A 12,573-nucleotide genomic window follows, 5' to 3' on the forward strand; every position below is an offset into this window, starting at 1 on the left:
AATGACAGGGATAGCCATGTAGTGGGTACAACTCTATCTGAATTCCGTCTCGTTCTTGAGAGCCTTATGGCCACCGAGGTTGCCCTAGGGACTTCTCACATGCTGCTAAAAATCGTGTTCTTTCCTTTGGGCGGGGGGGGTGTGCGTGCACGTGTACGTGTGTAGGGAGGATATGTACACAGTATGCATGTATGAAATAATTTCCCTTTTTCCTCTAAATAGTAAACAGGTTGTTAAAAACAAAGAGATCATATGACTATAAGAAAACCTGTTTCCTCATACAGTGAGTCACCTGCCAAAGAACAGAGGTGTTTATCTAAAACTCAGTCCTTACTTGAAAAAAAAGGAAAAAAAAGGTAGTTTTCAGGGGACGGAGGTGTAAAGATATTTAAAACTATTTTTGAGGGTCTGTGTCTCCCATATCATAAAACCTTTTGAAAGAAAGTAAGGTGATAAGGTTGAAGTGGTTTATGTACATTTCACCATGCATATGTACCTATTCACCAGGTGTGAATAACCTCTTCTATAATTATATTAATGTAATAGCTGTCTTAATCTAAATAGCTGAAAATTATTTGGAATTCCATTGTTAACCACATTGGAGAAGAGATTATTCCTTTAATAATATAATAATACTTAATAATCTTATTCTGGTTGCAGTTCTGGTGGTTTTGCTTAGGTGTTTAGCATTGTCCAAGGAAGACACGCAATTCAAAGTAATATTTTAAATTTTCTTGCTAGGTAGCATGTATTTCATCTTAATAGTAGATGATGATAAAATACATCTATTATCAAAGTTCTCTGCTATTATGATTAATTTACTTTCACTGTGTGTATACACAAAATACATGGTTGTGGGTGTTCCCTTCCCAGAAATGTCTTTTTTTTTTAACATTGAGTTAAATGAAACTAGATCAGAAATAATAACTTTCTTCCCTTTTAATAGGTTTTCGAAAAATGAGTTTGGATGATCTACGAAAGGCTTATATTGTGAAAGATGTGCAACAATATATTCTGCATCGTTTAGATCAGGAGGAAGCGCTGAGACAACATCTCACAAAAGAAACTGCAGAAATGCTGAATCAGCTTCACATCAAAAGCAGCGGTTGCTTTTTGTATCTGGAACGTGTCCTAGATGGAGTTGTGGAGAATTTTATTATGTTACGAGAGATCCGTGATATTCCCGGAACATTAAATGGCCTGTACCTTTGGCTCTGTCAGAGGCTTTTTGTGAGAAAACAATTTGCAAAGGTCCAGCCTATTCTTAACGTAATTCTTGCAGCCTGTAGGCCGTTAACCACAACGGAATTGTATCATGCAGTGTGGACCAAAAATATGACGTTGACGATGGAAGACTTTCAACGCAAATTGGATGTCCTGTCAAAAGTCCTCATTGATGGACTTGGAAATACAAAAATCTTGTTTCATTACAGTTTTGCAGAATGGTTGCTAGATGTAAAGCACTGTACACAGAAATACTTGTGTAATGCAGCAGAGGGACACAGAATGCTGGCAATGAGTTACACTTGCCGAGCAAAGGATTTAACACCATTAGAAGCTCAAGAGTTTGCATTGCATCTAATTAATTCAAATTTACAGTTAGAGACTTCAGAGCTGGCTTTATGGATGATATGGAATGGCACACCTGTCAAAGACTCCCTGTCAACCTTAATTCCTAAAGAACAAGAAGTATTACAGCTACTGGTAAAAGCTGGTGCTCATGTCAACAGTGAAGATGACCGCACATCTTGCATTGTTCGGCAGGCTCTGGAGAGAGAAGATTCCATTCGCACCTTGTTAGACAACGGAGCATCAGTGAACCAGTGCGATTCCAATGGGAGAACGCTCTTGGCCAACGCAGCGTACAGCGGCAACCTCGATGTCGTTAACTTACTGGTTTCAAGGGGAGCAGATTTAGAGATAGAAGATACTCATGGGCAAACAGCACTTACGTTAGCTGCTCGGCAGGGACATACCAAGGTTGTCAATTGCTTGATCGGATGTGGGGCTAACGTTAATCACACTGATCATGATGGCTGGACGGCATTGCGATCTGCAGCGTGGGGTGGGCACACAGAGGTGGTTTCTGCCCTCCTTTATGCTGGAGTCAAAGTGGACTGTGCAGATGCTGACAGTCGAACGGCACTGAGAGCAGCAGCTTGGGGAGGACATGAAGATATTGTGCTGAATCTGCTTCAACATGGTGCTGAAGTTAATAAAGCTGATAATGAGGGCAGAACAGCTTTGATTGCAGCCGCATACATGGGGCATAAAGAGATTGTGGAGCACCTGCTGGATCATGGTGCAGAGGTAAACCATGAGGATGTGGATGGAAGGACTGCGCTGTCTGTGGCTGCGCTTTGTGTACCAGCCAGTAAGGGACATGCCTCCGTGGTTAGTCTTCTAATTGACCGTGGTGCTGAAGTTGACCATTGCGATAAAGACGGCATGACTCCACTGCTGGTAGCTGCTTATGAAGGACACGTAGATGTTGTTGATCTGCTTCTAGAAGGAGGAGCTGATGTTGATCACACAGACAACAACGGTCGTACACCGCTTCTGGCAGCAGCCTCCATGGGCCACGCTTCAGTTGTAAATACTCTTTTATTTTGGGGTGCAGCTGTTGATAGCATCGACAGTGAAGGGAGAACAGTTCTGAGCATAGCCTCTGCACAAGGCAATGTTGAAGTAGTACGGACTCTGCTGGACAGGGGACTAGATGAAAATCATAGAGATGATGCAGGCTGGACACCTTTGCATATGGCAGCTTTTGAAGGTCACAGGTTGATCTGTGAAGCTCTTATAGAACAAGGTGCTAGAACAAATGAAATCGATAATGATGGACGTATACCTTTCATATTAGCTGCACAAGAAGGTCACTATGATTGTGTGCAGATATTACTGGAAAATAAATCCAACATTGATCAGAGAGGCTATGATGGGAGAAATGCTCTCCGGGTTGCTGCTTTAGAAGGTCACAGAGATATAGTTGAACTACTGCTCAGCCATGGAGCAGATGTAAACTACAAAGATGCCGATGGCCGGCCAACACTTTATATCTTAGCGTTAGAAAACCAGCTTACAATGGCTGAGTATTTTTTAGAAAATGGTGCAAACGTAGAAGCAAGTGATGCTGAAGGAAGAACGGCACTCCATGTTTCCTGCTGGCAGGGCCATTTGGAGATGGTACAGGTGCTGATAACATACCATGCTGATGTGAATGCTGCAGATAACGAGAAGAGATCTGCTTTGCAGTCTGCTGCATGGCAAGGTCACGTGAAGGTAGTGCAGCTTCTCATTGAGCATGGAGCTCTGGTTGACCATACATGTAATCAAGGTGCTACTGGACTCTGCATTGCAGCCCAAGAAGGGCACATTGACGTTGTCCAAATATTACTAGAGCATGGTGCTGATCCAAATCACGCCGACCAGTTCGGGCGCACTGCTATGCGTGTTGCAGCTAAAAATGGACACTCTCAGATTATTAAATTACTGGAAAAATATGGTGCATCTACTCTGAATGGTTGCACGCCATCTCCGGTCCACACAATGGAGCAAAAACCTTTACAGTCGGTTTCCTCTAAAATGCAGTCATTAACAATGAAGTCAAATAGTTCAGGGAGTACTGGTGGAGATATGCAGCCTAGTATGCGTGGCTTATCTAATGGGCCTGCTCATGCCTTCAGTTCTCCTTCAGAGTCACCTGATTCTACAGTTGACCGTCAGAAGTCATCTTTATCAAATAATTCCCTGAAGAGTTCCAAAAATTCTTCTCTCCGCACCACATCATCAACTGCGACTGCTCAGACGGTGCCCATTGATAGTTTCCACAGCCTGTCATTCACAGAGCAAATACAGCAGCACTCCCTGCCACGCAGCAGAAGTAGGCAGTCTATTGTTTCTCCTTCTTCCACAACTCATTCCCTAAGTCAAAATCATAATTCACCAAGTAGTGAATTTGAATGGAGCCAAGTAAAACCTAGTTTGAAATCAACTAAAGCCAACAAAGGGGGGAAAACGGACAGCTCCAGCAAATCTGGGTCAGCTGGAAAAAAAATAAAACAAAGTAGTTCCTCCCAGCCAAAAGTGTTAGAGTACGAAATGACTCAGTTTGATAAACGAGTACCCGTTGCCAAATCTGGGACAAGCGTGCCGCTTAAATCAATGCCGGCGGAGCCACAGTGCAAAATTTTGGTCCCTCCAGCTCAGCAAGAAGTTGGTCGATCTCCGCAACAGTTCCTAATTCACCAACAGAGTGGAGAACAGAAGAAGAGAAATGGAATTATGACGAATCCAAATTACCATCTTCAGAGCAATCAGGTTTTTCTTGGCAGGGTTTCTGTCCCACGAACAGTGCAGGATAGAGGGCATCAGGAAGTACTGGAAGGCTATCCTCCCGCAGAGACAGAACTCAGCCTTAAGCAAGCCTTAAAACTTCAGATCGAAGGTAGCGACCCAAGCTTCAACTACAAGAAGGAAACACCATTATAAAAGGTAACCTCTCCAGTCACAAGGGAAGCAAATGCATGTATGTCATCATGTGCATTTTAAATATGCTAAAATTACGTTTCACTGTCGTTTATCATCATAACTGCTTTCTTAATGAAAACCACGAATGTTAAAATCTTAGCCTGGCAAGTATTTGTTTTGATGTCGCTTATAAGCATCAACTGTAGAGGAGTTGGATCACCCTCACATTTTCTGTTGAATTCTGGTTGCCCAAATCATACCCCACTGTCTTTGATATGTGACTGAATAAAACAGCAAGTTTCATGTAGCACTGATTTAGACTTTTCTTTTCGAACACAAGGATAGCTGGGAATTTTAATATGTGATATTTTCAGATACAGTGATTATTTCATTGTTTACAAAAATGCCTTTCAGGAAGCTTCTGAAGATTCTTGTAAGTTACAGGCAACCACTTTACTTTTGTGAATTTGGATTTTGAATGTGAAATCTCAATAGCATAATTACCTACAAGTTAAAAAGTTAAAATACACTAAAAAGTTAAAATACACTAAAGCTTCGATTTTATATTTCTCTTACTGTGAAGGTAACCCTCCTATAAAAGAGATGGCATTCCTCAGAGCAAGATTAGAATCTATGTTATGGTGGCAATTTTCCGACCGTTCTGTAGTTCTTAATCAGTGGAATTCATTTAGATTGCTCACTTTCTCTCCCATACTGAATTTTAAGCTGAAAAAGGAATTTTATGTAGCTTTTTCAGACCTGAATTGTGAGTGAGTCAGCTAAAATAGAACTATTTTTCTCCCTCTTCGTGATGAGGTTTATCTTTTTTAGGGTGCTGGGAATATGTTAATATATTTTCTATTTGGATTTCAAAGCAGCGGCATTTTTATTAAATGTATGCACATCTCTTATTGCTTATTTGATTGTTTTTGAAAGCATATATTTTGTTTGTGTAAATGCTGCATTTTTTACAGATCAGACTGCTGCTCCTTAAAGCAAGAGTGTTCTTGCTGGCTGACTCGGTTCTGCTGCAAGTCCTCAAAGACTGCAGGTTTCTTGGACAGTTGCAGGTGGTGCAGCATCCACAAATGGGAGGTTTTCAGCTGTCAAAAACACATAGACAGGGTTTTTCCCAAAATGCCCTGGAAATGGATTTCACTTTAATGGAATGCATCACTAGAGGTAGCTGAGGTTTCCTGTGAATTGCAGAACTCCAGGATGTTTCCCTGGGGTTGGCATTTTGGTTAAATTAAAATACTTGAAACAATACAGACTTTTTAAAAACTATATACTAGAGCCTGCACATTTATAAAATCCAAATATTAGCAAAGGGTCAGGTGAGCTGTGGGGCAGGCAAAAGTGAAGAGGCAGGATGACAGGAGCAGGCGTAGAGAGGAACAGGCAGGTGAGAGAGAATGGGCCCTAAATCTTCCCAAAAGTCAAAGGGACTTTAGATTCCCACAGTTCTACATCGTGTCCAAATAGGATTTAAATATGTCTGTAAATTTTTTCCTACCTTCCTAAAACATATTCAAATGTATAATTAAGGATTGTATTTCCTAACTCCTCTGTACCAGCGCCTGATGTTCAGTCCTTGCTTTCATGTTACTCTTTATTGTAAATAAATGGTATGGTTCTGACGTAGGACGTATTGATTTGACCTGACCTGTCATCAAGAGTTTTCATGAATTTTCCATCTTTGTTGATTTTAAAATGTAAGCAAAGCATGTAAAAAAAAAAAAATTGAAACATCCCACATATAATTTTGAAACTCGAATTGGGCTTTGCTTTATCCTGGAACAAATAGTGCTCTACTGAAAATTCGGGGTTTTTTTCTGTGAAGTACTTGTTTATGCAAGTAGCTAAGCATATGAGGTGATGGATAACCAAATGGTTCCTTTTGCCATTTCTCTAACGATTTTTTCATAGCTTCATTTTAAATATGGAAGTTTAAAACAGTTTTGCGTGGATTATGAATTGCTTGGCGCAGGCTATAATTTACCTCCTCTTCTGCCAAGTCTCAAGCACAAAAACAGTAATTTCCCTGACCAGTGAATACATTAGTCACCTGTGGAGAATCATATCAGAAATACTCTACCGGAGCACCTGAGGAATGGCTTTCCTTCCCTGGCTGCCGCTTCCGAGCTCTGTTCGGGAAGCTCTCCTGCTGTTGGGGACCTTGCAGCTGCGTTGGATGGTGGAGAGCACAGGGAATCAATCATGGGATTTGAGTTAGGCAGGAAATACTTTTCATCGTTGGTATGTTGTTGCGTGCTTTTAACTTTAATTAGAAACGATACGGCGCTCTGACAACACTGTTTGTGTTATGGGATATTTCAGAACTTAATGTTTCTATTTTGTACTTTTAGGCCAATTCCATGATGCTATGAACAGAAGCGCTTCTGCTCCGAATGATTTATCAGCTGGCTGGGATGAAAGCATACAATGCTTGTTTAGTCCACCTAGAAATTCAAGAATGTGATTACTACAGTACAGTTACCTTAATTACTGTAACGTGCCTACATTTTCAGGCTGCCTTCTCAGTATAACCCTCTGTGCTTCAAAATTTTATTTTGTGTACTTTGTATGTAATACACAGAACGAGCACTTTTTTTAATTGCAGAAAGATAATATGCTGTATTTCCCTGACAACAGCTGAAAATGATGAGAACAAGGAATTCTGATTTCCTATTCCAGAATGCTCGGTAGAGGTGCATGTGCCACAGTGAACTGTGTATGGAAAGGCAGTGCTTTTTGTATTTATTTTCCTGTGGCTAAAGAAAATAAGCAAACAGTTTGTCATATTTGCGTTGTTGTAATGTATGGTCAGTTCCCTGTGTACTTCAAAAAGTTCTCTCCAGAAATACAAGTCTTGTAACAGTATTTTATAAATACTGTACTTGTGTGTTCTGTCTGTGTAGTAGCTGTTCAGTGGTAGCAAAGGAGTTGGACCGCAACCGTCTGCAGTATCTTTGGGATTTTTAAGAGACAAAATCCCGTCTGGTACTACAGCACCGAAGCTGGATGGCAGACTGTGACCGCTGACAGCAATGGGCAAATTTGGTCTTGGACACCTGAGCTTCAATAGCCTCCGTTATTGTTATGGTAATGAGGTAACTGAATATGGGTATGTTTTAGGTGCTAAAGCAAAAGGTCTGATCCTGCTTTCATGTGTATCTTTATACGTTAGAAACAGCTCTTTCTTTTTTCCAAAGCAAAGGACAGTATTGACAATGTCAGTAAAACAAACCATGGAAAATACAGACACTTTGTTATTGAGGCCGAGAGAATAGACAGTGAGAGTACAATGGAAAAGCAAACGGTTAGTACTACCGTTGTCTGGGGAGTACAGAGATTACTGAGTTGGCCTCGTCCTGAGACTCTAACTCTTTAAAGCACAAACTCGTATGAATGTGGTTACGGATTCAGATGGATGAGGTCGAGCCAGCATTGAGTATCTCTGTACCTGGAGCGTGGTTAATCGGCAGCCTGGATAGTCCATCTACGGCTAATGGAAGGCTGGTCCCCCACTCTTACGGCAGAAGAATTTTACTTGTATGAAAGAGAGCAAAATCAAGGCCATTGATATGAAAGTGAACAGTATGAATTTTTCCTGTGAATGTGCACATCTTACTTGCACAGCTCTGTGAGTGATAAAATGAAACAAGTGGGATATTTTCTTCTAAAAATGCAAGCTATATTCTACTATTCACCATTACACAGCCTCGCTCTTTAGAAGATAAGCCTATTTTTGTATGTGAGTATTTCTTCTAAAGGCTTGGGATTCATCTTTTTCATACTCTAATTCTGATCATTCCACAAATAAGATGATAGAAAGCCAAGGTTATTTTTCTTAGAGGATTAATTAGATGTATGGCTATCCTTAAACTTTGATAAATGGCCCCTGGATGTATATGTAGTGCATATTCTGAGGCACTAAAGGGCTCCGTGTCTTGTTATTAACAATCACCAGAGCATTTTTTTTTTAATATCTTGCACCTCCATTCTTATTTGCTTGTTACTAAATGTAAAAAGAATCTTTTATAGTTAGGCATTCAGCATATAGTAAAATTAGATGTTAAAAGTTGACACATGGCAATATTGATTATTCTGAATGTTTCATGTATTGAATTTCTTGTCCCTGTGGGACAATTATAAAATAAACATAACAGGAGTCTAGCAGAATGGCCTTAAGAGGGTTAGTGGCTCAGTAAAGTGAGAGTACCAAAATGTTCTCGGCAAGCTTGTTCCGAACCTCAAGTACAGTACATTTGCCATACTGTGCAAGAATACAGCTTTTCTTAGTTATTAGATGTATGTTTTGCTCTGTAGAAAGGGATCCCTGAATGCCGACATTTTTCTACTGACCTTGACTGTCATTGGGATTATATTTATTTAATTTTATTGTGTTGTTATTAATTGCACCTTGTGGGCAGAGGACGTAAAAATATGGCCAGTTTCACAAGGGGCCACAACTTACAGATAGCCTGATGGGTTTTGTGTGAATAATATTTACATTTGAAACAGTTGGTAGGGAAACCTCATACCCAAATCAGCGGAAAGTAGGCCTGGTGAAACGTTTTCAGGACGGCAGTTCTTATAGATTTTGAATATCATCTGGAACAGAGCACGATCTGCTTTAAAACATCCACTTTCTCAGAAGGTCTGTGTAATTCCATGTTGCTGTTGCGTGTGGTTTTTTAATATCATCATTTGTGAGAGTTTTGCGTACAAAGAAAAGTTGCCGTTCCCCCTGTTGTTTGCTCTGTTCTGCTCTGCTCTCGCATCTGTACAATCACATGGAGGTGAATGGAGTTGCACAGCTGCGACGCAGCACGGTTTCTTCTGGCAGTGTAACAGTTCTCACAACCTGCAAAACCTGAATAAAACATGAATCCTGTTTCTCTCCATCCCATTTCACTGGTCCTTCCGAGGCTGTCTCCACAAGACGTCTAGAATTCTTGCTGGGAGCGCTAGGGAAAAGGCTGTTTTGTGGACACGGATATCAATACTGTGTGCATGTGGAAAAACTCTTCAAAAGAGAAATGCATTAAGAGATACAGAGGCACAATTGGTGCGTTTTTGTCTTCTCTGTGATCAGTATTGAAAACATTACCATTTATTTAAAAATAAAAAGGTATTTTCCCTCATCAGTTACTCTGCTATGCAAATGTCTGTTATGCTTAATATTCCCCATCTGAACTCCTCAATTAACTTGGTTTGCAGATAGACTGTTTTTCCTGGAGTGGGTTGTAAATAGCCTTTAATGTACATTGAATGAATTTCACATTGTAAAATTTTTATTTTATTCCTTGTATTATATTAAGCAAAAATCCCTGTGTATATGAAAGTGCATAATAAATATATTTGCTTTTCAGCAGACATCTAACTGTTTTAATTTTACTACCTCGTTTCCTGGGACATCTCAGGAGAAGGTTGTTAAACTTGGTTAATGTTTGTGTAGTACTTAATGAAACACATTCTGTGTGTCCGGTAGGCAGGCGGGGCTAGCAAAACTCAGACCCGATGTTAATTCCCATGATCCTGCTTATCACGCAGCCGACCTTTTTCACATTAATCTGAGTCAACCCTAAGCATCAGCAGGAGAAAATTTGCTGCATGATCATTTGTTTAAACTGACCATTATATACTGTATATACCAGGAGGGCCAATAAATTCAATATTTCAGTTGCTGTAAGTTCTTTACCACTTTGAATATTATTTGTTAATTCTCTCTTAGATCACGGCTTCTCTGTGGTATTTTCAGTGTAAGCAAAAGCTCGCTTACTGCTGGTGGCTAACTATTTTCCTTGAACTTGTTATTAAAGTAGGAGAGAGAAGTTTTCCGGTCATTGCAACAATCCCACTTGCCCCTGTGATCCTGTCTCACTTCAGCTTTAGATGACGTACCCCTCGTGATTTCTCTGCAGAGGGTTGCTGAGTGTGAAGGAAGAGTTTGTCTGTGCCTTCTGCCGACGATGGTTCACGTTTACCTCCGTGTGTTCTGGTTCCCCCTGCTTCCAGCTGTTGGTGCTCATGGGTCGACTGATTTCTAAGATAAGGAGAATGACAAAATTATCAGTAACCATTGGCTTGTTTTCTGTATATTCCTGTGGTTCCTCACAATAATTATTGACCTTCTTTTGTTAAGTTTTTTATGTCTGAAATAACAAAGTATGAGATGCGTTTGTTCAGTGGCTATTTTTCGTTGAGGCAGAGAATCCTTTTCATTGAATTAATCTTTGAGTAAGTTATGTTACGTTCCAGAGACACCCTCATTTTCTTCAGATAATCACTGTAATAATATTTAAATAAAATTATTCAACAGCTGTTTTAAATCTCTTATTCTATGGAATATAAACAATCACATTGAATAATGCTTCACATCTTCTGTGAGATCTTTATAATCTGGCATGTGTATTACATGTATTTTCCAAAAGAAGGCTGGGACTAGTTGGCACAGTGAACTAAAGCTTTTCAGTTGGAGGCCCTTTGAGAGACAGCAACGAGAATTTGGCATTGATCTAAATCCTAATCATTTTATGCTACAAAGAGTCACAGAAATAGGGTATGGGACTGAGAAATCTACTTGGCAAACCATTTTATTAAAGAAGCCTCCAAATATATATGTAGGTAATATAAACAAATCGACCTTTAGAATGGAAATCTAATTTGCTGGTGTCCCAGGAAGACCTACTGTTCTCACTTCTATTCTTACAAGTTTGTGTTAGACCAGCCCAGTCCCAGACCTACAATTGCAGGTAGATTCTAAGCTAAAGAAAAATAACTTCTAACGGACTCCTGTGATAAAATAAAGCATCTTTGGAAATTTAGTTTCCATCCTGTAAACATTTCTGATGCGTTAGGAACTCAGGAAAAGATTTTGTGGTTTGGGACCTTTTTTTTTTTTCATCTCTGTACCTCATTAGTTCATCTTGGACTCCCCAGTCTGTGCTGTAGTTGCCTTTCGGGGCTTGCTCCAGTGTTAGCGTAGGGGACTGCCAGAGCTACGGTAGTTTGCAGCCATTGCTCTTGTGTATCCTTGAACAACAGGGAGATGGGGTGGATGACGCAGGGAACAGCTATGCCAGATAGAGCTAATCAGAAAAATAAGTGCCATTTCTTTGAATCTAGAAGGTTTAAAGCAGTTATCTCTGGTTTAATGGTTTCTTTCAGTTGAAACACTAATTCAGGCTTGATGTCTGAATCACTAGCAGCCCGCTGGCAGAAGGGCGTTGCATCTCCCACCGGAGGGCAGGCGACCCGGTGCCACTGGGTGTATCAGGTAGGTGTGCATTGCAGGCGAGAGTCGATCTTTGCTGAAGGACTGTATTTGTTCAGAACACAATCCGCTCTTTCGGGGCGGGGGTGGGGGGGTGGGGGAAACATTCTTAGTGAGAAACATTTCAAAGAAAATGGTTTTACGAAGAAGCAGCGTGCAACTCGGTTGACTAGCCTGTTTGGGGGGGACTAACAGCTTCAGCTTCCAAGTCTGTAACTGTGTTCAGAATTGTTCTTATTGCATGTTAGTCTGCTACAGAGGTTCTTCTGTTTTACTTGCTGTTGGCATGTGTTAAATAGGCTGGGTTCCAGAAACCCTTGTCCCAGTCTGTTTACTATTCCTAAATATTATTTTGTTTTTTAAATGATGATGATTCGCAGAGTTAAGATGAGAAGTCTGACTCACGTAATGTGGGCAAGCTGCTGCCCCTTAAACAGTGGTTTTCCAACTGTGGTCTGCAAAACCCTCATGATTCATGAACGGATTTTAAGGCTTCATAAAAAGATAACAAAAAAAAGCAAACCTATTATCAGATGACTTGAATTCATAAGGGGGCCTTAGGCATTTGGAAATCAAAAAGCCTGAAAACCACAACTCTAAAGTTTCAGCTATGTAGGTTAGTGGGTTTAGGGCTTCAAATCTTTGATTCACTAGTTGGTCTGGGAGCAAATAAAAACGCAAAAAGCTTGAAAGCTGTCCCAGGCACCTATTGCAGTCTCGCCAGTCAAAGCCTAGCAGTTGATTATGATTTGATTTAAAGATATAACCGTATTTGTAATTAAGTTTTGTTCATTATAGACCTAGGACAAATCATAAACACT

At 40.3% G+C, this 12,573-nt stretch overlaps 1 protein-coding gene across 1 annotated transcript in view; it reads left to right on the forward strand.

Moving 5' to 3' along the window:
* The window catches only part of ANKRD50 (ankyrin repeat domain containing 50), a 43,536-nt gene extending 33,684 nt beyond the window's left edge, over positions 1-9,852 (forward strand). Inside the window, exons 4-5 of the mRNA XM_064450494.1 lie at positions 947-4,494; positions 6,840-9,852. Of these exons, the coding sequence (XP_064306564.1) occupies positions 947-4,491 (3,545 nt within the window). The 3' untranslated portion in view covers positions 4,492-4,494; positions 6,840-9,852. The remainder of the gene's footprint in view (positions 1-946; positions 4,495-6,839) is intronic.
* The last annotated feature ends 2,721 nt before the right edge of the window (positions 9,853-12,573 follow it).

Source organism: Phalacrocorax carbo, chromosome 4 (assembly GCF_963921805.1).
Source record: "Phalacrocorax carbo chromosome 4, bPhaCar2.1, whole genome shotgun sequence".
Taxonomy (NCBI): domain Eukaryota; kingdom Metazoa; phylum Chordata; class Aves; order Suliformes; family Phalacrocoracidae; genus Phalacrocorax; species Phalacrocorax carbo.